This window comes from Artibeus jamaicensis, unplaced genomic scaffold (genome assembly GCF_021234435.1).
Source record: "Artibeus jamaicensis isolate MK-2021 breed Jamaican fruit bat unplaced genomic scaffold, CSHL_Jam_final scaffold_537, whole genome shotgun sequence".
Taxonomy (NCBI): domain Eukaryota; kingdom Metazoa; phylum Chordata; class Mammalia; order Chiroptera; family Phyllostomidae; genus Artibeus; species Artibeus jamaicensis.
In genome coordinates, this window is record NW_026522047.1 from 19,471,047 (window position 1) to 19,497,291 (window position 26,245).

A 26,245-nucleotide genomic window follows, 5' to 3' on the forward strand; every position below is an offset into this window, starting at 1 on the left:
CACAGGTTTGTTTCAGGAAGAGCTTGGGAAAGTTCTGAGAGGAGCAGACATTTTCTGAAAGCTAACTTTTTTGGCCCCAAGACAAGAAATAAGGCAACTGAATAATCTGCTTTTTATCATTCCTAGAATGAATGTATGGTGTATGCTACCTTTTTCATTTTTTCCTCCCTCAATAGTTTTCGAGGAAAGTCAGGAAGGCTTGTCTTTCTTCTGTCTTACCTTCATGTTGGCATGTGTCAGGTGACATATCTCTTCATGGTCCTATATAAGATTCTATTCTGTGAACTGGATCATAGCAGTAAACAAGAAAGAGAAGACCCCTTCCTTATTGGAAATCAACAGGCGAGACTTCTGACCAAGATGGAGGCGTAGGTGGAAACACTGAACTTCCTCACACAACCAAATTTAAGGACAACAAAGATTTAGAAAGAAAAACATAGCCAGAAGAGACTAAAAATTGAACTGTACCGAAGTTCGACAACAACGAACCATTTATCCAGTCCGGTAAGAGGGGCAGAGTCAGCGGCCAGTGGAGAAGGGTCCTGGCAGGAAGAGGTGGTGGTTGGCAGACCCGGGTGCAAGGAGGAATCAAGCAAACACAGTGAGACAGGCAAGGTGGCTGGCTGGCTGACCGTGGACCCACATTCATGCGAAGATAAACCACGTGAAAATGGGCAGTGAAACAGACTGCGCAACCCAGGGCCCCAGTGATGAGAAATAAAGCCTAAAAGCACCAATTGAAAACACGTGGGGGCGGATGTGCCGGGAGAGGCTTTCAGCCTCACAGCAGAGTTTGTTAGAGAGACCCACAGGGTCCTAGAACGTATACAAGCCCTCCTACCTGGGAACCAGCACCAGAAGGGCCCAATTTGCTTGTGGGAAGCGGCAGAAGGGACCAAAATCCGAGAGAGAGTGGAACAAGCACCACTGCTCCCTCTCTGACCCCACCTCCACATACAGCGTCACAACCCAGGGACTGGGTTGCCCCGCCCTGGTGAATACCTAGGCCCCCCCCTTATGTAACAGGTGCAACCTGACCTACAAAGGAGTTCCCATCAGACTGTCAGCTGACTTCTCAAAAGAAGCCTTACAGGGGAGAAGGGGCTGGAAAGAAGTATTCCAGGTCATGAAATCCAAAGACCTACATCCAAGATTGCTCTATCCGGCAAAGCTTTCATTTAGAATGGAAGGGCAGATAAAGTGCTTTTCAGATAAGGTCAAGTTCAAGGAGTTGATTATCACCAAGCCCTTATTATATGAAATGTTAAAGGGACTTATCTAAGAAAAAAAGATAAGAGGTGAAGTCATCAGCCTGACTGGAGTAGAGTAAGCAAGAAGGAAAGGGGTTGGAATGGAGACAGAAGGTGGAAATCATATTATTTGTTAGATGTTTAAAGTGTATTCTACATGTGATATGAAGAAAGTGGAGATTCTTCAAATGTTATTTTTAAGCATTTCAGACATAGAAAGAAAAAGAAAAAAACAAATATCTGTGTACACAGCACCCAACTTAAACATTATAAAAGAATTAAATCTCCTTTTAAAACCCAACAGCAACAGAAGAAAGAAGATTCTTAGAAATAACTCTGTTAAGCAAGATGAAAAAGTTATGGAGATCTGCTGCACAACAATGTACCTAAAAGCTGTGGGACATTTACGCAATAGAATACTATTAATACTTGGCCATAAAAAAGAAGGAAATCTTACCCTTCGCAAGAACATGGATGGACCTGGAGAGCATTATGTTAAGTGAAATAAGCCAGTCAGAGAAAGACAAATATCATATGATTTCACTTACACGTGAAACTAATAAACAAACTAACAAACAAAATAGAAACAGACTCATAGAGAGAACATATGACAGCGCTCAGAGAAGTGGGCACAGGGCTGGGTACAAAAAGTGAAGAGATTAAGCAAAAAACAGCAACAATAACAAAAAACCCCTCACAGACACAGACAACAGTATGGTGCTTACAGGAGGGAAAGGCTTGGAGCAGGTAGAGGAGGGCATGGGAGGGTATGGGGCCCGGTAAATGGCAGTGGGAAGAGACTTGGACTTGGGGTGGTAAACACAGTACACAGATGATGTGTTATAGAATTGTTCACTTGAAACCTGTATAATTTTATTAACCAATATCAAGCTAATAAATCCAAATAAATATTAAGTAAATTAAATATTAAAAATAAAATAAAATAATAAATAATAAAATAAATATTAAACAAAATAAAGTTGAATAAATATTAAACAAACAAATTCTTTATTAAATAAATCAAATAAATATTACATTAAATAAATATTTTGGTGGCTTAAAATATTTGTTGATAAAGTAGATATCATGTTAAGTGCTCTAAGTATAATAACAAAAAATAAAATTTAAAAAAGTCTAACAAAAATTGATAAGATATTTAGAAAGAAAAATTAAGAAAACTATAAAAATATAAAAGATATAAACATAAAAGACATAATATAAAAACACATTGATAAGTAGAAAGATTTAACATTAAAAAAGTTCATTCTTTGCAAATTATTTTGATACTAACTGCATTTCTTAATATATTTTATTGATTATGCCATTACAGTTCTATTTTCCCCCTTCATTCCCCTCCACCCTGCACACCCCTCCCCCACCATTTCCCCCCTTTAGTTTATGAACACATGTCTAACTGCATTTTTAATGGATTACAAAGACTAATACTGACATTTAATAGAAATGAAAAAGTCCTAGAAGTTTGCCTGGTCCAAGGCAAAAAATAAAAAAAAGTCACAGAAGTTTTCCTGCCAGGTATAACTTACTCAAAGCTTTATACAAATTAGGATATAGTGAAGGGATATAATAAGAGATTTCAAAAAAACTGGAAATGAAAATTCAGAAGCAGACCCAGATTAAGATGGAAACTTTATACTGTAAAAGCAGTGTTGCAAATGTTGCTTCTACCATGTATCTTCCCCACATCTCTTTCTTTACTTCTTCCACCCTAGACCTAAAAGCCTATATGGAACTCAGATTTGGCTCTGATGGAGAGTTCCTCCATTACACGAAAATCTCATCACTGCATCAGGAGCTTCCAGAAGTTTCCCCTGCGCTAAACTCGGCAGCATTTCTGACTTTTAGAATGTTACGAATCTAGGAAGGTTGTAGATTTGCCCTTGGCTTTTAGTAATGCTAGATTCTTGCCCTGCACCAATTGTAGCCTCTTTCCTCCAAAACGAACTAGGGTTCATTAATATGCACAAACTCCTAGCACAGCTCTTTCTTCCTTGGTGGGGAAAAAAAGAAGAGGTAGTCGGTATTCTGAACTGGCTGTTTTCCTTCATGCCTTTACTGCCTATATATGTACTCTTTTAAATATAAAATATCAGGCTGAACAGCAAAAATGTTTACATAAGTTATGTATCCTTTACAGTTTTTTTCTTTACTCGTTATTTTAAAACTACTATTTACCCATGTTGATATGTACAGCATTAGGTCACAACCCGAGCAGTGTTTACTATATAATTCATTGGTATTTTTATAGGTCTGATGTAATTTATGACTTTGGAAAGGACAAAAGTATGGGAGGTAAGGAAGTAGGCATGGCAAATAAACATTTGAGGAGTTGCTTACAAAGGAAAGCAAAGAGACAGAATAATAACTAAAGAATGAGAACCAGAAAAATTACGTGGCATCCGAGGATGGTGTCCGTAAAAAGTAAAATTCCACAGCATATTCATATGTTCCAGAGGAGAAGAAATAAATCATAAAGGAGAGACAGGAAATGTTCAGGAGTAAAGCAAATAAGGCGGGAGTAAAATCAATGATTTTTTTAGGCTAGAGAGGATGGGGCACTGTGGTCGCGAAGGGATAATAGGGAAAGTTCATTCCTTGCAAGAGGAAGAAAAGCAGGTGATGAGGGTGTGTATGCTGGCAGGTTGATAGACTGAGAGGTGGGACAATAAGGTAGTCTCTTCTTAATTGTATCTGCTAAATCACTTTCACGAGAGACATGGTCATTAGAGAGAAGAGAAAGACAGAGGTGTTTAAAGTTTGAGGAAGGCGAAGATCACAAGGAATATTAATCTGAGAGAGGAGATTGAAAAAGTGGAATAAAATTGCCTGGCAGTTCTGAGGGTCCACTTGATATTTGTGAGCAGAAAATGAAAGGGAAATAAATCAGCATGATGTGTTATTCTCCATCCGTGCCATGTTTATGAGCTTGAACTAGGCAGAAAGTTTGTTCTGTCAGATCCGTTCCCTTGGAAAATAAGTCTGAGAAGTGTGAGGAAGTCAAAAATGCATGCAGGGGTCTCATGGCATAAATCTCATCTGGTAAAACGGAAGGTAAAAAACCTGATGGGTTATGAATACAGTATATAAAGTAAAGTTAATGGATTGAATGTCCCCATATGGTTACACATTTATCAAAGAAGGGGAACTAGAAAAAATAAGCCAGGAAGATATGATGAGATGGTCAGAGATTAAGAAACTTAAAAGAAAGATGCTGGAGACTTACATTCATCAATAATGATAAAATCCAGTTATAAGCAAGGAAGTCAGTGACTATAAGAATATGCTCATTAGAAATGAGGACTGGAGACATGAGAATGGTGAGTTGCACTGCAGACTGCTGTCTGCAAAAAGTCCCAGAACACTGAAGGAGCGCACGGCAGCTGTAGGTAAGCAGAAAAGATGTTTAGTCCTTCATCATGCTAAAAACATATAAGCATTGGTAGATAAAGAATTATTGGCAGGAATACCTCCATCTAAATAGAAACCCATTATCTTCATGGCAGGAACATGAGATATTTACATCAAGGTACCTGAAAAACTACATTCTAAAAGGAGCTTACTCTATAAACACCTCTGCCTAATAGACCAACAGGTCTCTGATAAATAAATAAAAAATGAATAAAAGGACACCTACACAACAGCATTACAATGCTGATTTCAATGTGGAAAAGGTCATAGAATTTTAAATTTTGGAAATTGAAATACCAAAGTGAAATTCTCATGGGCTTCTAGCTCTAGAGGTAAACCCTAAGAAAACACGCCTCTATCATAACCAATGGGCTTCCAGGCTTCCAAACCAGCCGCATCCCACAGGAGGCTTGGTTCCACCAACCTGAATCATGAGCTTTCACTTCAATACCACTTATAATTTATACAAAGTGTGATAGACTTCACAGCATGGGAGCAGGGTGCCTAATTGAGCAGAGGCTAATTTTTTTTAAGTTTGATTCACAAATGCTGGAAAATGTTTGTTTCTAAAGGTGGCTTAAGAAGCAAAGCTGCAAAACTTACTTGACTTTAAAGGGATGAAAACTACTCTAAGTCCTTTGGAAGATTTCCTTTCACTGGGGGAATTAACAGGACTCCGAATCGAGTGAAATGCCAGGAAAAAAAAAGCTCTGTAATGCCAGATTTATGAGGTTGGAATAAATATATTATAACATAAAATTTTGTGTTTTATAAAAATCCCCGATGAAATATTTTGCTTCTCTCGTTTAGCACAGACTTGCATAGCAAAATTGTTCTCACCGGGGAGTGTATACTCCTGATATTATAGTAACTTAATCATATAAAACAAAGCCTTGCTGGTGGGCTTTGGTGTGTTGGGAGTACTGGGGGTGTGATCTTAATAAACGGCGATCTAAGGAAAGGAGCCTAAAGCCTGGCTCTTTAACAGACTTATGAAAGTAATTATACCTTTATTGAAGTTACACCAGTCGTAACCCCCTGCTGCTCCTGCTGTTTCTTAACAATGGTTAATTCCTACTTAAAGAAAAGGGACAGGCTTTAGAAGAATAGCTGGTGTTAAGTAATATTACAAGATTTAATCAGATTCTCTATGCAACTTATAAAACAATGGTACGAATATTTCAACCCAAATAATAAAAGACTCAAAGATTAAAAAAAAAACACCCAGAATGGCTAATTAGAGTAACTCACTAATTGGAGTAACAACTCACAAGCCTGTAGGAAGTCGAGATAGAACACATCATTAGCACAGGCTTTCACGGACTTTGCACAGCCATGGCGAGGGTGAAAGATGACGTTAACAGAGTTGCATAATGGAAGACGAGAAAAAATGTCAAGAACCATCTTTTAAAAAGTGTTAGGAGAGAAAGCAGGCAGAATTGTAGGAGCAGGTGCTTGGATTAGATAGTTGAAGCCAGGTGATGAGAGGCAGATCTTTAAGGATTGCTCTTTGCCGCCCCCCCCCGCCCCGTCCAGGGTGTGCTCTCTAGTTTATTCAGGGATATTAAAGCTCTAGGGAAAAATGTTTAAATAGCTCCTACTGAAACAAAACTAATTTCCAACCAAAATCTAATTTGCATCGTGCATTTGGAAACATCCATTTCCAAGAGGCAGATGACAGGAGACTAAGGGAAACGAGAAGAATCCCACAGGGAAAAGCAACCCTGATCCCAGTGACCAACCTGGCTTCTCTGAGTCAGCAGTTTCAGTAATGCCTTACCCTCACTGACCCTCCACCCCCCACCCCTGGCAGACACAGATTTTCCATTATTCAGTGTTACCAGCTGTCCCAAAAACTCTAATTTGCTTTAACTCTTCTGAATTAAACCCTTGGGTTTTTTTCGTTGTCTAGTTAACTCATCCTACAATGATGAACTCAAGTCTTAAACATTCTCTATAACCTTTTCTGATTTCCAAACTTAAGGCATAATTCATATTGGTATCATATTAGCACTTCATACATGTGTGAAGCACACGCACTTACAACATTATATTATTCTAGTCAGGTATGTGCATGCCCCTCCAGTTATTATGAGGACTCCGAGACCTTTGACCATGTTAAGAGCTCCAAAGATATTTGTTGAATGTATCTGCAACGATTTTATCAAAAAGGATTCTGGATCGCCACAACCAAGGAACGCATTCCTTTAGTTTTACTAATGTTTTCCTTTTGCTATATGACTTATTCCTGAAATTATCCATTGAAGAAGAGAACATGCTTCTAAATCTCACAGGACTGCAAGCATTAGAGAATATCTACTCAAATACCTAGGGGAAAGGTGCTTTGCTGCTACACAAGGTCTATAGACAACACCGACACAATCTTCATGTATTTGTGATGCATGGAGCCATCAGAATAGGTGGGACAAACCTTAAATGCTTCTAAAATGATCTAGTGTTACCTAACACACATACCTCAAACCCTGCCAAAGAACTTTACGGCAGAACAGTTCAGGGATTCATTCCTCTAGCGAGGTGGAGATGACAGTAGGAAAAATAAAACCCTATACCATTGGCACTGGCAGTACTCATAACATAGTTGATAGGAAATAAATGGAGAGAAGCTCAAGTTCTCTTCACTGGAGGTTCAGCCTGAGTTGGGGTAAGGACAAGCCAGCCTGAAATTTAATAGACAGAGTCTGGAAATGAGAAAGCCATAGAAGAACTTGATAACCTTCCCACATCTCAAGCTCACTGGGAAACATTGTGAGTGAACAGGAAAACCCACGAGTGCCAGTGGAAAATAAAATAAGAGGCAGACATGACACTGAACATGGAATGTGCCCCCCAGCCCACACAGATGCATTTGCAGAGGGCAGGAACATTAGGGAGTAAGCTGTTTGAGTAAATAGTCTGTTCAGTCATAGGACGGCAACTAAGTCATGCAGATGAAAGATGACTTTTTGAGAAGCCATTCTAAAACTATAAAAATTAAAATAAGTGAGCAGAGAAATGAATAGCCAAACACTATGGTGGGAAGACAGATCAGATTCCACATATTAAGTCTAGGCAAGTTACTAACTTAACAAATAAACCTTTGGAGTGCAAGAAGTTGGAATCCATGCTTTCAACAATATATTGGCTAAGATGTCCAGTATTAAGCTATTTTTTAAAAATAAATCATTCAAATAAACAAAGAAGAATGACCCATAACCAAGGAAAAATAACGGTCAATAAAAACTGATTCTTTGTTAGATTTAGCAGACCTCAGATGCTGTTATAAATATGCTCAAATAATTGAAATAAATTATATCTTAAAAATTAAAGAAAATATGACAATTACTCAAAAATGAGGATTATCATGAGAAATATAATCTGTAGATAGTAACTAAGTAGATTCTAGAATTGAAAAATATAACAATGGAATGAAAAACTCGCAGCATGGGCTCAGCAACAGATTTGAGAAGGCAGAAGGAAGAAATAGTGAAACTTGAAGACAGATCAGTAGATATCTACTTTTAGGAAGAGAACAACTATTTTAAAAAATAAACAAATAAACAGCCTCAGAGACCTCTAGAATAACATTAATTGTATTAATATAGGTTTAATAGGAGTCCTAGGAGGAAAAAAGAGAAAGAAAAATGTGCAAAAATGATTGACTAAAAAATTAAATCGCCAAATTTAATGAAAAACGTGAATCTACAGATCCAACATTTTCAATGACCCCAACGTATGGTAAACACAAAGCGATCCATGATCCACACCCACTTCGGTCATCTAGCCACAGTCTGTGGGATTTGTCATGGCTGCCCAAGCAGACACATACTAGGAAACACCTGTGTTCACAAATGATCTTGAAGGTCAAAGGGACACTCCACATGCTGCGTCATCGCACACATGCCCTCCATCTCTGTTTAGCCACACAGAAAAAGAGAATGGAAGCCAAATGGACTGAAATTAAATTCTGGTAGTTAGAAGCTAGAAACAAAAATTAATTCCTCACAGAATAACAAGGAGTCCATGGACTGAGATTTGTACCAGCAACATCAAGATAGAGGGTGATCACATTTTTATTTTATACAAAAGGAAGACAGACTGCCAAAGACTTTCTCCAAACATTAATGGTGGCACTAAGAAACCTCTAGAAGACATGGCCACCTATTTTAGTTGACCCCCAGTGAGTAGCCTCATGTCATTCTGGAAGATCACACTGCCAGTATTTTTCATTTTATCTCTTTTTGTGTGTATTTAAAAATTTTTTCATATAATGTGAGAAGGTGGTGAATTGTATTACAGGTAACAGGCTACCTCTAACACATCATCCTCTACCACCAGCATGTACCAGTGTCTCACTTTTTTTCTACTCTAGAATCCTCTACTATTTAATAGACTTTCAATAGACTATTAAATAGAAATTTAATAGATTTTTTAAAATCAAATAGACCTGTTTAAACCCTGTAATCCAAGGAATATGGGGGCACAAATAGTAGGTTGGCCACTAACTAGTCAGAGAGTCTCAAATAGACCACATTCTATCACAGGCCATAGTTTCTTCAGATGTATAGCATATGTCCTCTTAAGTAACATATGAAAACCTTCAATGTTTCTTATCTTAAGTTTTTTTTGTCTAGGGCTCCACAGTGAAAATAGACTTCTCTTCATGGTTGTTTGGTGTACACTTTAATTTCATAAAAGAAACAAAAAGTTCTATTTACATGTTTCAGAAATACTGGGGAATCTTCAAAGTTTACATTTCTAAAAATTAGGCAGATGTGAGAATAGATAATATAGAACCACAATGTGTTATTTTCCTTACTTTCAGGTATGCTATTCGATTGCTATTAGTTTCATTCATTGAGATTTACATGAACATCAGGGAAGGTTCTCATGTTTGCACAGCACTCAGATTTTAAGATCAGCCTGTACATGCAGCTTAGAGTTGCTTCATTCTTTCAAAAGAAGATTTTCAGATGAATATCATGTCCTCGGTCATAATTTTTTTGTTACCATAGTGATAAGAATGAAGAATTTTAAAGAGCTAAAAATACCTGAACACATACAATTTTAGGAATTTGACCTACTTGGTGTCATATACTAAAGAAGTTAATCAATTGAATTCACTGCATATGCATTAGGTGAAATATTCTCCTGAATGAAAAATGCGTAGGTCGCACACCTGGAACTATTATCCACAATCAAAGAAGTTAGTATGAATGAAGATGACTGATGAACTGAAATTCATAAAATCAGATTCTTTAAAAAATGGAATATTTTCTAGAAGCAAGTAGAAAACCATTAATTTAGCTCAATTTTTCATATTTTTTCTTTTCATTATTTAGAATATCACCATTTTAAATAAAAGTTTCTTATGCACCAAAAGAATTTTTCTAACTTCTTTTGGAGCAATGTAATTGGACATATATTTAAAATTATGTTAAGTTGGCTCTTTTCTATAATGTAAAGCTTCCCAATTTTAGGCATTAAAATAAATCAGTGTTTTTAAACTAAGCTTTTTTTTAATTTTAGTTTTTATGAGAAATTTAATAGATCCAGTCATTTAAGAAAAGCTACTATATTGCAACACATTAAGCTGGCCTATGAAATATCAATAAAAGGCAGTCCTTGCTGTCAAAAATGTTATACTCATTCATTTTTCATTACATTGACTTTTAAAGTGTCTTCCATTTTAATATGGAAAGAGCAGTGAACTTCACTTGAAGAGACCAGGAAAAAGTTCCAGGTCTATTAATGAGCTTAGAAAAGTCTCTTTCTAAATCTTAGGCCTCATTCCTGAAATGAATGTAAGTGAGCATATCACCTCCTCCAGATCACAGGTAATTACAAAAGTCACTAGAGATGGTGGGGGGTGGGGGTGGGAACCAATGGATGGCACTCAATAAATAACCTCTATAAAAATGGGTCACTATATAATTAGGTTCAAAATTTAAACATCCTCAAAATAACTATAAAAATTTATTTTTATAATTAAGCATGCTTAAAAATTATTTGAGAATACTAGCAAATGTTTATTGGGCACTTATCATGGAAAATACATTTTATGTGAATTATTTTGTTTCAACCTCCCAACAAACAGTCCAAAGGCTTAGATAGTATTATCTTCCTCTTAGAATTGAAAAAAATGAGGCAAGTCAGAAATAAGTTATCTGAAGACATACAACTAGTGAGCGATGGAGCCAGGAGTTAAACCCAGGCAAGTTAATTCCAGAGCCATGCTCCAAATGAAGCCTTTACAATACACCCCAAAATAATCAGTAGAGAAAAAGTCTCTATAGAACTTAATTTGAAAATAAAAATTTATATTTTGAATTACCAATGACAATCAGTATAAATTTCTGAAATGCCTGATGAATTCTATTTTGCTATATTTAATTTTTTTCATTTTATTATTATTTATTATAAAGAAAAATAGAAATAATTTAAATGTACAACAGACAATATACTACAGATTATTACTCAGTATAAATAATATTATAAAAGGTATTTATGATTTAGAAACTTATGAGTATTGTTAAGCAAAAAGAGATTTTCAAACATGTAGAAAATAACCTCAATTTTTATAAAAATAATATCTTATGCACAGAAAAAAACTGGATAGACTTCAAATATTAATAGTTGCTATTTCTTAGTAACCTTATGTATTGCCATATTCCCAAATTTTCTATAATGTTTTTGCCATCAGGACAAAAGGTGCTTAAACAAATAGACAACCTACTTATGCCACTAAAGCACAGAGTGATTTGGATGCTTCTGCTACTCTGTGAACACACGTGTGAGAGAGTCCAGAAAAGCATTCTAGATACTAGGGATACAGCAGTGTCAAAGCAAAGCCCATAGGTAAAGAATCAGGTACATTTACACTAAGGACCAACAAGAGAAGAGCAGAACTTCAAACCTTCGATGACTCTTCAACTTTGTCACTCAGACCGAAACACACCTTCTTACGAGCACAGGAGCCCTATTCCTCCATTTAAAAAGGTCCTGGTATGTTGGTTTGCCTTTTTTTCTCAATTAAATTGTGGATACAGCCATGCCATCCTCTCTAAATATGGTAGCAAGCCATGACAATAGTATGAATGAATATAGGAAGAAATGTTGCGAATAACCTCCAGGAGTAAAGGAAAATTCATTGAGACTTTGCACATCCCACTGAGAATTTCTACAACTTTACAAGCACTTTGAGGAGGAGGAATGTCAATGCATTTACATATTTTCATATAACACTAGCCTTTCGTGTATTTACTCTTTGGAAAACAAATGCATTTCTCACTGTGAAGTGCTATTATATTGAAATAATTCATAACATTTAAACACTTATGTTTTTAGTACCAAATCTAACTATCTACAAGAAAGCTCATAGTATCAGTATTTAAAATACAATGGTATAAAACACACTGTTAGATAAAACATACAGCAAAAAAATATTAAAAGCTTAAAAAGCTAAAATCATCTCCTTCATCCACCTCAGAAAAGTTCATCGTACGAACTTTTAACCTTTAAACCTGTTTCTTCACGTATATTAAAATCAGATAAAATAAATTTGAGGAAAATGATTTATAAGACAAGTTCAATAAAAGAGAAAAAAGGGACGAGAAAGGAAGAAAAAAAAGAAAGGGAAAAACGACAGTTGAGAAATGACTTGCCTCTGTGGACCAGGTTCCAAACCTGATCAACCTGCTGCTGAATTGGGAAATGGCCACAGTCATTGAAGTACTTCAGGAGCTCATTTCTTTGCAGCCCTTGCCAATCTTCTCTCTTAGCAAACATCGTTTCGTAAACTAAAGGAAAAAGAAAAGATGAAAGAAAATATTTTGTTTATAAATAATATTTCAGCTACAAACCACCTAAAAAGTTTCCTCTAGATTTGAAAGAACTTGAACCCTGGTTTTCATTTTATGTCTAATGATGAGCCTCCACACTTAGATCAGCACTTGGTGGTCCTCCTGCAGAAGGTTGGAAGGAGGTGAAATCTGGACTCGCTTCCCCAAGGAGATCACTGGCATCCTCTGGCCTGATGCACATGACCAGGGTCTGCAGACCTTACAGACATGAATGCTCAAACTATGTCTTATGACCTAGCTTTTGTATAAAGATTTCTGGGAGGCTGGCCTTCTGCTGACCATTTCAGTATTCACTGTTTATTAGTTCCCCCAATTTGTCATGTCTTTTGGACTTCTACCCACATTCTACCTACTTGAATTGCTGATTCCTTTTTGAACTGATTTTTCTACTTTTGCTTTGTCTCCTAAATGGAATGATGTCTATTTTTTCACTGACTTCCTGTAGTCTTGCTTCTTAGTTTAGGGTACTTGACTATTCTTAGTTCAAGGCTACCACAGAAAATGACTCGGGTGGGTCATCCCTTACCTGTCTGTCTCCCATACTTGGCATTAAAAAGGGGTCAGATAATGACCAAGAGCATTGAGGAATTGACACATATAGTTGCAATTTTGCAAGTGTAGTTCTCCATAAATATTTTATTTTTCCATTTTTAAATAGTGATATTGAATCGCTATTCTTAAGTATATGGATTAGCTGATTGATAATTAGCATACAGGATGACAGGCTTTACATCAGTACAGGTTTCACTCTGAAATATGAACTCCATATGACAAAGGGCCCCAAGAGAGATTTCTAACAAAATTAATGTATCATCTTGGCACAAAACCATATGGATTTCAACTTTCTATTCATTCATTCATTCATTCATTCACTCATTCGATTGAAGTGGGCAGTCATAAGACATTGACAATTTCAAGCACTAGTGGTTGCCTTAAAATGAGTAGCTATTCTAGATTCTGAAACACAGCAGCAAAATAAGCATCAGTTCATATTTAGTATGTCTATGACTTTTTCTCTCATATCAAGTAAACAAACTAGAGGATTTGCTGTTGGTACCCCATCCATACCGTCTTGTCCCTTACTTTGTGGGCATGCTGGCCTGACTTTTAGTCACCAGCCTCTGCATTTCATTGCCTAGGAGCTCCCTCTGGCTGCTGGGCTCCACTCTACCCACCGGAGCAGCCAGCCAGAAGCTCCAGGAACTGAAGGCCCCCACCAGAGCAGCCCTCAACCACAGTGGGGGGGCACGGGGGGGGCACAGGGGGTAACTCAGCACTTGAGGCAAGTTGGCTGAACTGTTCTCTAGACCAGGGTTGTCAAACTCATTTTCACTGGGGGCTACATCAGCCTCGCAGTTGCCTTCCAAGGGCTGAATGTAATTTTAAGAGAGCTCAGTACTGCTGCCAGGTAATAACAAGGTGCCAGGCTGGATAAAACCAGGTGGAGGGGTGGATTCAGGCCTCAGGCCTTGTGTTTGCCACTGGTGCTCTAGAGGAATTAAGCTCCCATTGCTCACATGATAATCTGCTTGATAATCCACTCTTTTTTGACTTCCACGCCTTCCCTGTCTCACTTCCCCATTCAGCTAATGGCATTTCCTGGGATTAACACATGAATAAATTCATTGTACCTAAATTCTTATCTCAGGACCTGATTTTAGAGAAACCCAAACTAACACAAAGAAGATCGTGTTTTACTTATACATTAAAGTAAATGCATTTCTCCTTGAGTTATCAGTTTTTCCTTGAATTGATCCATTTTAGATGACTCTTACTAGATTAGATTAACACACATATTAATATTATGGCTTTGTAACTATGTTGATAGATAACAATGCCATTAACCTGTATATTAATTGCTAAAAGCAAATATTTGGCAACATACTAGCAGAATTAATTTTCTAGGCAGGTTAAATTAGGGTCAATATAAACCTTAAATCATTAAAATTAATGAAATTTTCTGGTCCTTGAAAGGTACTTAAAAAGGTGCATAGATATCTGCCAGCTATCACCCAATTAGCAATAAAAATATGTAAAAGATGAAAAATTTTCTAAAAAACATGAAGACCAATGACAGCATGCAAATTCTATGGACTCTAGAGTTACTTTACACCTCAGTGCAAATGATGCTGCAGTTGGTAATACTTTAAATCATTGATTTAGCTAATTCTCTTGTATTGTTCAGAGTCTACAGTAGACAGAGCACCATTCGTCCCGACTGGGGCTTTTTACATCCTTGCCTCCTGTCAACCTGTTCTCAAAAAACTGCCAGGGTAATGTGTTCAGATCTAAATGCACCATAGTTCTTGGTTCACAGCGCTCTGCAGACTTCCCAGCTCCATCAGGGTCAAAGCCTGTGGTCTACAAAGCCTGATGCAGCCCGGGTCCCCACTCCCTGCGACCTCTCCCATCTCACTGTGAGCTGCACTGGCGCACAAACCCCATCTAGCATCTCAATCTCCCAGCTTCCTCCCATAGTAACTGCCCTCACCCTCCTACCCTTGTGCCTGCTTCTCCCTCCACCTGGAGCATTCTTTCGCCCTCGACTTTTACTCTGATTCTCAGCTGGAAACCAACTACCAGAGTCCAGACTGGAAAACATAACCACATTAGATTTTTGTTTTTTCAAACTGAAAAGGTTATTTTTGAATGCAAAAATAGTGTAATCTACAGTTACGTATCAAAGAGGGGAAATCAGGGAAAGTACAACTAAGAAAAAATAAGCAAGATTCTGTAAGATTAAAAAATGAATTTAGTGACAGAGTTTGGGAGATGAAGATAAGACTGAGTAAAAATAGCGGGGGAGTTAGTTGCTTGGAAGTCTGTAGCTAAAAATAAGGTGAGTGGAAAAGAAACGGCGGTCACTGTAATAATCATAAGGTCCTAGTACATACTTTAGTACATATTACTATATCGGTACATTCATACTAGTTTATGAGATACAAAATTACTCTCTGCAAAAGAGTATCATTCAGAAAAGACTTCACTTACACTTTTTTCTATCCATCCATTCCTCTAACTCTGTGAAGTTTATAATTTGTCTTGTCCTCCAAAGACCAAGTCGATATTTAATGCGATGGATCAGTCTGCAGTATATGTTGATGACCTCTCTCAAATTCTGCCCATGGTACAAAGCCTATAAAATAGTGATACAGACAGTAAAGCTCCATAGGTTATTTCTGCTATTTATATTTAATTTGATCTCGTCCCTTTTATTTTATCTCTCACTCCGTTTCTTGGCTTATAGATGTATTTATTGTTTCTGGCTAGATTGGTTAAATGTACACATTACGCAGAAAGACAATGTCCCTGAAGTTCAAAGAATTCCAGTGAGTTTCTTTGTCATCAGATACTCATACTTCCTGTAGAACAGAGTTCTAAGTGAGGGACACTTTCCTAGGAGCTTCTTAAGTTAATGTGACCCAGCCAGAAAAAGAAAAAAAGTAAAATTTTATTAAAATATTATTTTGTGTTGAACAATTCTTGCCTAAGTGATACACACTCCGGGTCCTAAAATCTTGGTATTTTCCTTTTGAAAACTCTACGTTTATGCCTTTTACCTAGTTTACACTGGATTTTTTCAGGTTATTCTTATTGATTTCTAAAAACTTTGACTATTAAAAAAATTAACTTTTTAGAACATGTGCAAATGTTGTTTTATCAGCTTATCTTTCATCTGTAACTATGTTTTTCTATCTATGAATTTTCTTCACTCCAATAGACTTTTAAAAATTAAAGTATTCATCTATTTTAGGATATTTTTGTTTTCTACATAGCCAGTTCCATTTTATTTAGCAATTTAATTATTTTCACATTTTACATCTTCTAGCTCATTAATTTTTCTATATATCTTAATTAATTCCTTTCTTAGCCTTTTCCCCTGTTCTCAACTTCTTGAATTAAAGACTTAATTCGCTACTTTAATTATTTTTAAGCATGTATTTAAAGGTCATGAATTTTCCTAAATCAGCTTTCCTCTGATATGCTTTGCATACCATTTTCCAAGTGAAAAAAAAAACCTGAAGCATAAAATCTTGAAATAACGTTCCTAAGGTCCCAGAGCTATTAAGTTGTAGAATTGGTGTTGCAATCAAAGCAGGAAGCCTGCAGAGTCCACACTTTCATCTATACACGATATCCCTCTTAATTTACTTAAATTCAGTATTTTCACCATTCTATAAATTTTTGTTTTGGTTTCTTTCCTGGTAGGTTTCCTTTTATAACACTGACAATTGTTCTTGCTTTTGTCATTTATTTTACTTTGCGTGACTCCTGAAAGGTTATTTTTACCATTTTTTTAACCTTCACTTAATTTTGTGATTTTTTTTCTCTAAAATTTTTAAATGTGATGTTTAACTCTATATTTCTTAATTTAGCAAAATTATCAATAAAATATTGCTTAATTTTCTTGAATGGAAAATTAATTTGCATAATGTCACTACTTTCCTCTTCTTCCTACTCCTCCCATTTGAATGCCATCAGAATTCAGGCAAATTCTGAGTATTTGTTAATATCTTCCAACATTTAATAACATTTTCTAACATCTATCTTTAATCTGCATTTTGTTCAACAGGTCCTTGTCATTTTTAAAAAATAAATGAGGAATTGGTCACACTTTTGGAATGTTCCCCATTCTATGAATCTCAGTGGGAGGCAGAACTCACCTCCTAGGGTCTGGAGATACAGACTGGATGCCCATGACCTAGGCCCCCTACTGCTAGGAAGCAGACAGCGCCAAAGTCCATCCATAATCTATACCAGCTTCAGGTTTTAATCAAAACTCATAATGCTTTTAAAAGCAAAATAGTAGGAAATCTATCTGTGTGGGTGAGCAAGCATGGCTGCAGCATCCATTTCTCAAGAGCAGTATCCGTGGAGGCTGGAGCACCCAGGATTCAGCATCTATATCAGGCTCTCTCTGCGCAGGGTTTGGCTGGAGTCCCAGGAACTATGTTCATTATCCCTTCCTGCCTATGAGTTCAATTCTCAGACCTCTGCCCAATATTCTACTCAGTATCTTTCCGCTTAGACAGGTCAGTAGGTTTCTTTTGCTTATAATTAAGAACCAAGCAATGTTTATTCGTACCCTAAACACGTTAGCCAAAGGCCCCTGCTTGGCATGTGCCACTTGGATAGATGATGACATCTGCGAAGAGGGGAGGAACTTTGGGCTGCCGTCACTGGAGCCTAGCTGAGTGCCTTTCCCTCTGACTTTAATAACTATCTGGGGGACACATCTTATGAGGGAAACCTCAGATCTGAGGCATTTGGAGTATTCACCCAGAGGTCTTCATGGTCAAGTTGTAGTTCTTTTTGTAGCCTGGCTTCCTGCCAGGCTTCTGCAGGGAAATGTGCCTCAGCTACGATGCTGCGTGCACCTCAATATGTAAATCCTTACATTTCTAGACATTTCTCAAGATAGAATTTACCAAAAAAGTATAAATTGATATTTATAACACCATTATTACAAAAGACTCATTGACAATTACTGATTATAATGTTTTAATCCCTGTTGACTCAAAGGGTAAATGTATTACACTCACCCATCATACTTCAACACTTAAAAATATTTTTAGTATTCAGTTTTAGTCTGCCTTTTTTAATGTGATTATGGCTTTTTAAAAATATGTAATGGAAATTATGTAATTGCTTGTTTGAGAATTCCACTATCATATAACACTCAGTGGGATTTAATTTACTAGATTTTCTAGCAAGAGTAGCCTCTTTTCATGTTTACTAGCCATTTATGATTCTCCTACTATAAAGTACTAGCCCACGTCTCCTACCCTATTTTTCTATCATTATCTTTTTATCAGTTTATGGGATAGGTGTTTCTGTGCTGTCATTTTTAACCCTTGTGCAATATAGCAATTTTTTTTACAGTTTAACTTTAAAAGAATGTTATAGACCTATTTTGATCACATTCATCAATTGAAGTCTATAAACTTGTCTGAACACTTATGTAGAACAATATCCAAAAAAATCTTCCTTCAAAACCTTATAAAAACAAAAAGAAAAGATTTGCAAATGACTAAATATATAGACAATGAAATAAAAATGGAATATTCTGAGTAGTTATCACACATAGTATACACACATAAACACACATTTAAATATACAAGCCACGAATAACACTGGCATGACTTTTGTATTCCTTTCACCACCCACTAAAGAGTTAGTGAAACCCTCAGCCATGCACAGGTAGTTCTAGGACATGCCTCTCTCTCAGGTTGGGGTCTTCCCTTTTTCAGGCCTCTTCTCTGTGTCCCCTGACCTAGGTCAGAATAATGACATGTAATGCTATCTGAAGCACTTGCTCAATCATTCTATATCTAATTGCTTAGCATGAAGATGAAGTACACAGACTTTGCCATCTGTATCACTGAATCATATTTTCTTCCAATGCATTCTGTAAAACCTTAGCGGCCATGCCTGGTTGCCGAAGAATTGGTGCCTCCTCCTATGAATGCAACCGTGGTTCTCTACATCATCTCCCTGATGTGAGCACACCTGAATGGACTGGTAGGATCAGGAGGGAGTTTAATCTAGTCTCAGATTTTGACCAGACGTTCCAATGTCCATGGGGAGCTTAATTTAAAAAGAATCCACAAGTTTGTGATGATGATTAGATATTATTGTTACCAGAATACCCTAATGTTTTAAAGTTTCTGGAGCCAGAGAGACTTCGGTTTGATCCTCAAATTTTGAGTATATCATTGGCTAGATGTATAACTTCAGGTAAGTTACATTACCTCTCTGTGACTTACTTTTTGTAACTACTAAATATAATTATAAAACCAAGAGGAATGGTACCACTCCAATTCTTGAGTAACAAACCTCATATGGATTTCTAAAGTGGCCTGGAAGTTCACCTGTGTTTTATTAATCATCTTGATGCCACTTTCTATAGAAACTTAATCTCCACAAACACTCACATTCACCATCTAAATGCTCGCAGAGAATAAGCAGATGGCAAAAGAGAAACCAAATCAGTGCAAAGATAGGCGGTCTTGGCCCTCAAGTGAAAAGAGTGCTAGAGCTCTTCTGGGTGTGGCTGAGGATAAGCCAGGTCTGTTGTTCAGAATCTCCGGTTTAGCACAGCCATTAAAGAAGATCACCCTTAACAATTTCTTAATCCAAAGAAGGCAGACAGAACTTTATTTAGAAAAACCATAAATTGACCAGGTGATTATTCAAACTACGACTTAATTGAACCTATATCAGATATTGTATTGTAAGTACATTAGACTGTAAATATATTATATTGTAATATTTAACGTATGCTTTACCTTGCCTACTATTCTTCGTAATCTTTTGCGCTCGAGCCAGCCTCTGACATGTGCCTGCATGATGGTGATCATTCTAATCACTTTTTTGGTGATTATAAGTTTGTTCCTTTTCCGGAATACTTGGAAAATTTCTATGTGTGGTCCAATTCTTTTAACTTTACTGTCCAGTTTATCAATTCTAAATGAACTAGGTTGTACCCTAAAAATAAAATATTAAACTTTTATTATAGTTAATAAGAAAAACAAGCACTTTTGCAAAGTCTTAAATTCATTTCAATGATGAATATAATCAAATAGGAAATAGATGACCATTTGTACACAGACTTCATACACATTACCCGAACATGTCAATAGAGTTCTCCAAAGAAGGGTAAATATACCAGAATGGATATAACATCTATCAAATTAACCTTCTGAAAAAAAAAGTGAGCTTGTGAAAGCTTGTTCACAACCATTCAAAAGAGAGAAATAGTACCTAAGGAACTAAATATTTTCATACGAGAGGGCAAGTTAGTTAAAATATTTTTCCCATCCCAGAAGCTATTCAACTAAAGACTACTTCAATTTCATTGGCACTGGTAGTCTGCTTACCAATTTTCTGAAAATTAACTATTTTTCAAATGCTATCACTTGAGAGGCACAGTAGTATATTGGTAGGGTCATGGACCACAGAGCCGCAGAAAGTGAGGGGTCACCCTGGAGACCGTGACAAACTCTTTGCCCTGATATAAGTAGGGCCCTAGAAGTGATGATAAACATGTGAGAAAACTGCAGACTTTCTACTATCAGCAGACTCTCTGTAACCCTGGTCATCATGCGCCTGTTTTTTCCTTTATATATCGGTTGTATTTTAAATATGGCAGTCAGTTTTTCAATGTCTTCCCAAGTCCAAAGTCTAGTTTCTTTGTAATGTCCACATACAAAAGGCCTCTTATTCTTTTTCACTGCTTTTGTTTCTGCAATTTTCACAGCTGAAGTTCCAATGAAATGCCCCAGTGAACTCACACACCAGAGCTGAGTCTACCGTGCAAGCGCACTGGGACCTCTGAGTCCCAGGCCCACCTCTCTGGATTCCCAGGATGAATGGCGCTGACTCTGTTCCTACATTTTTTTTCCCTCTGCATCTGTTTTGGTGTCTGCATTAAGCTGGTTCTTAATGTGTCTTGTTCAGTTTTACACACAGCCATTACTTTTCTTCCCTTGGTGACTGAAATGTTGAGAGTCTGATGTTGATTATTTGACTCATCCTGTCCCTTTCGGGTAATAGATAGTATATGACTGGGAAACCCACATCAATCTTTTTCATTGTCTTTTCTGTTAATTTGCCTTGACGTGTGTGGTATCTTATGAAGTACACTGTATTATATGTTGCTTGAATATCAGTATAACTAAAATCACTCAAGAGATAATTTTGGGCCCACTAGAATAGACATCAGCTCCAGATTAGGGGAAGTTCATAACAAGTATTCCTGGGAGGTCCTTTTTGACCCCTCTACCTTCCTACTCCCGAGTTGCTGCGACTGACTAGTAAGATTGCTCAGGCACGGGAAGCTGTGCTCCACATTTACATTTGACATAGAGCTAAAGATGGAGAATTGAGGCAGTTAGTTCTCTTTGCACTTGTGTGTATAAATGAAAAATGTCCTTGCTCCCCTTGCAAAAAATGGAAGTTAGCCTCGTACAATTTGTGTAACTCTAGCTCTTTAGTATCTGTGGCTTCTTCTGTCTCCTGTTCTCTCTCTTGAGAAAACTTCTGTAGATTAATGAGTCCAAATTATATCATTTTGTTCTCTGGAGGCATATCTGATTTACACAGACAAAGCTACCAGAAAAGGCAAAAAAAACCCCACAAAAACCCCAGAAAAGTTTTCTATTTGTTCGTATTAAGATTGATATTGAATAGCTTAGAAAAGAGGGAACTCTGACTTCCAAGGGGATTTTTGCTTGGCGAATATCACAGTTTTATGAGTGAGCCACGATATTCACAGTAGATGAAGTGGAGAGGAAGTGGAAATGATTATTTCTGGCTTGTCCAGCCTTTCAAGACCTACCATAAAATCTAAAGGATTCTGAATTCATGACTTTTTCTTCTTTCTCAGAGAATGAATAAGAGAGGCATTATAGAAATACCCAAATGAGCCAAGTTAATACTCCAAGTTCCAGTGTTTAACAATGAGCTGTGAAAAATCTAAAGTGGTAGTGTGATTGATTGGAAGGTGATATGTGAGGTGTGCTGTTGAATCAGCAGTGGTCACAAGAGTTCTGCTCCCCTCAGTGGCTTGAACAGCACAGAGTTCTTAGCCACCTTAACCCAGTGTGTCTGCTGAATCCAAGGTACAAGCAAAACAATAATTAATTATCTAGAATTAAATAAGTATATTGAATGGTGATTAATAATAATTTTAAATTTAAAATGTGAGAAAATTATATTTTTGTGAAGAACTATTTATAATTTTTAATTTTTTGACTTTTCATGTATGACTTAAAATGGTATGGAAATGGTTCCAACTAACCCTCAGAATCTAGGGGGAAAAATCTTAATGACAATTTTAATATAAGTCATAATGTCATCAAAAATGATTTCATAGAAATTAAAATCATATTAATTTATCTATAAAACAGGATAGCACAATAATTAAATATATACAAAATGCCTTTATTGAATGCATTTTGTGTTTATTTACAAAGTTACAATATAAATATTTTTTCCTACTATGATATAGTTGAAAAATCTAGCCTGTATCTATAATCTATACTAAAGATAATGTATTTTTTTTTAGATTTTATTTATTTATCTTTAGAGGGGAAGGGAAGGAGAGAGGGAGAGAAACATCAATGTATGGTTGCCTTTCATGCGTCCCCTGCTGGGAAATGGCCTGCAGGGAACCTGCCTGCATCCCTGGCATGTGCCCTGACTGGGAATCGAACCGCGATTGTCTGGTTCGCAGGCCCGCGCTCAATCCACTGAGCTACACCAGCCAGGGCTAAAGATAATGTATTTAAAGGAAAGTCATTTTACTAGATATGGTGGCCCCTATAAGGGAGCACAGACTCTCCTACGTGAAAATGATGGCCACTAAGTCCGATAGCCCGCCTGCTTTCTCCTTCCTCTGTTGCTTAAGGAACTATCCCCTATTGGAATATCGCTTCCTGACAAAGAATATTGGAAAAATTGGGGATATTAAAAAAGGGACAGAGAGTGCTTATACCATTATATATAATGTAGGTAAAACCTGGAAGACGATAAGAGAATAATTCCTAATTCCTCACCTTAATAGAAAAACTCACAAGGGCAATAAAAATATCTGCCACATAAAGTCATTTTATAAGAATACCAGGCATTTATCAATCTTCCAGACAGAGTTACTGATGCCTTCATATCATATGACTTCAGTTTGATAACCCTAGAATATGGGTATCTTCATGTTTTAATCAACTCCTCTTATTATTTTTATGTTAATAACACCAGCGAAAAGCTGCTGAACCCACTTATTTAGTCAAAATTGCGCCTTGGAGTGCGACCTAATCGCGAGGCAGGGCTTGCTCAGGAAGCAAGCTAGCGACCTATCCCCCTCGCCCCGCCCCCATGAGTCCTCGGACGTGCACACATGATGTCCCAGAGCCAGGGGACAAAGGCTTCTGTCACCCCACACTGAGCACACACAGGTAATTCTCTCTAGTGCTCGTCTGCAAGAGAATTAAACTTTCAAAGAAACTATATGGATGAAGATATTCTTTATCATTTCAGTTACAATGCGAGAAATTCAGAAATAAATATTCAAGTAAATGCTGTTATAGTCATCAAATAAATTATTGTGTGGTCATAAAAGAGATACTTACAAAGATGATGTAATTATTTGAGAAAATACTAACAATCTCAAAGTGACATTGAGAATGAAGATATTAAATTATCTTCATCATATGATTCCAGCATTATTTTTTTAATGACATAGTGATGTACATAAACAAGGACAGAGAGAAACATGCCAGGTAGTATTAGTGACTGTATTAATGAAGTGCTTCTGAATCAAGGGTGGAGAAGTATTTCCACAGAACTCTTGCCCAGGACCTGACCTCATAATATTCAAATTCATTAACTCTTCCAATAAAATAAAAGCAAATCCCTAATTAAATACTAAGTTGTAAAGAAAAGTTTAGGTGCAAAAGAAAATGATTACTGTTTCTTGTTTTCTACTTTGTTCTGATTTTCCAAAATAAACCAATATGTATTGTGTAATATTAAAAAAAATAGAACGACTGCATTCACTAGTAGCAGTAGTGGTAGCCAGCTTTTATTCAACACTTACTTCTGACACACTTTCTCCTTTAATTTTCAAACTAATTTTGTGGATGTTACTATTCTGATTTTATAAACTGATGCTGCAATAAATTAGGCGCCTCTCCAAGACCATGAAGGTATAATTAGCAGAGTAAGAGTTCAAAGCCCTCCTTGTTATATGTGTGATAAAATCAGATGGGGATATAATTGTGATTTCAGAAAGGCTGGCATTGGTGGTCCCTGGCCTCAATGATTCAGGTGACTGGTTTTAAGCTTTTGCCCTTTTATTGGTTTAAGGGGTATCCAACCCATACCTGCAGGCCGCATGTGGGCCAGGGTGGGTATGAATGCAGCCCAACACAAAACTGTAAATTTTCTTAAAACCTTTCTTTTGGGCTCCTCAGTTTTTGTTAGTGTTTGTGTATTTGATATGTGGCCCAAGACAACTCTTCTTCTAGTGTGGCCCAGAAATGCCAAAAGTTGGACCAGTCCTGGCAGCAGCCCTGAAAGATACAGCCAGACTGTATGTACTGACCATTACAGAAATGTTCAGCTGCATGCAGGCTACCAGACTGAGTTCCAAATAGATGATATCTGAGAAACATCTTTGTGACTGGAGACCCAGTGACCTCCTCTGATTAATAAAATGAGTAGGAGCTACCCCTTGTTTACTTTTCCAAATGTAATTTTTAAACGTATCTTTCCTCACAATGCCGTAACACAATTCTGATATGGAAATTATCATTACTTTTACAGATTCTTAGTCACTAAACACTCACTACAGAACTCTCCTGGAAAATCTTTATTTCTAAGGGAAAAACGTGATAGACACAGATTAGAGGACAGTTTTCACCACACAAGAGAGTTCATTGAGGACCCTTGGTCCTCAACCCCTCTCCTAAAAAAGTCACTTTTAGAAAGACAGATCAGGGATGAAGAGCTGAATCTGAGTTTTTCATTTGAAGTTTGTCAAATCTATGATCATGGTATCAAATCAAATAGTTTTTAGTGAGAAAAGAAATCATTAAGAAAGATGATATGTGAGCAAAGATGCAATAGGTTAATTAGTAAGTTAATCATGTCTGAACATTAGACACTGAGCTTGGCAAACATTTGCACAGGGAATTTCCTTTTAACTGCTAATGCTTATATGATAATATATATTAAACAGTAAATCAGTTTTAGAGTTTGGTGCAGATATTTCTACTAATTAGTTTTGGCTGATACTGAAGTATTTTGTATGCTCCATTTATAAAAGCACTGTTTGCCCATCTGTTCATAGGTTGAAAGTGATTAAAGGATACTTATTTTGGCTGTTGCAAAAGCCAAATACTTTTTAAGCTGCAAATTTGTGACAAAACCAGTTTAGGTTGCCAAGTTCAGAAATGTATTAAAAGAGATTTGTGATGCCGCCCTCCCCCACTGCCTCTTCCAACCTGCGTTATCGAAAGCTTTCCTGATTAGACTCACATGCCTGCTTTGTCCAAATGCTTTGCAATTTAGTTATAATTTACGCGATTGACTGTGATTTGGATCCTCTGCTACCAAGCTGTGTGGAGGGCTTGCGCTTCCTGTGCGTGCAGCCTTGAAGTACAAACATGTGACACCCTCCTGCTTTGAATGCCGGATTTGAAAGCAACTTGGGTGACGAGGAAAACAAGTCTGTGTCCTACTTAATCAACTATATGAGCTCTGTTCTGTATGAAAACAAATTATTAAATTCAGCATGGGTGATATAGATTTTTGGAAATAGGAATGTAGTATGTTTCCACCACTAATATTGTCTCAACATTGTTTAGTACTCTGTTTCCAAATTTTCCCAAGCAAGGGTTTACATGCTAGCAAAACCTGCTCCCTTCGAAACTCAGAGAGGGCATCCTGAGACTTTTTAAAATAAAATGCACTCTTCCTGAGTGGGCGATGACACCACTTTAATTCAGGCAAAATTTTTCAATAGTTTAGATATCTGACTGAGATGTGTTCTCCACATTCCTTTCGTAACCTGATCATTCTTCACAAAGCAGGCCTGACACAACCCCCCCCAAAACCAGGAGCTGCTCCATGTTCTCTGCTCCCAGTTCCACGGCAATCTCTCTAATAGAGCACATTAAAGGGTAGAGGCTACTATTCTACTGAAAGCCA

General features: G+C 36.9%; 1 protein-coding gene across 1 annotated transcript in view; it reads right to left on the reverse strand.

Moving 5' to 3' along the window:
- Window positions 1-26,245, reverse strand: part of IQCM (IQ motif containing M) — a gene marked incomplete at its 5' end in the record, with an annotated part of 244,196 nt that overhangs the window by 101,148 nt on the left and 116,803 nt on the right. The window contains 3 exons of the mRNA XM_053658216.1: window positions 12,338-12,472; window positions 15,527-15,671; window positions 19,825-20,023. Coding sequence (XP_053514191.1) covers window positions 12,338-12,472; window positions 15,527-15,671; window positions 19,825-20,023 — 479 coding nt within the window. The remainder of the gene's footprint in view (window positions 1-12,337; window positions 12,473-15,526; window positions 15,672-19,824; window positions 20,024-26,245) is intronic.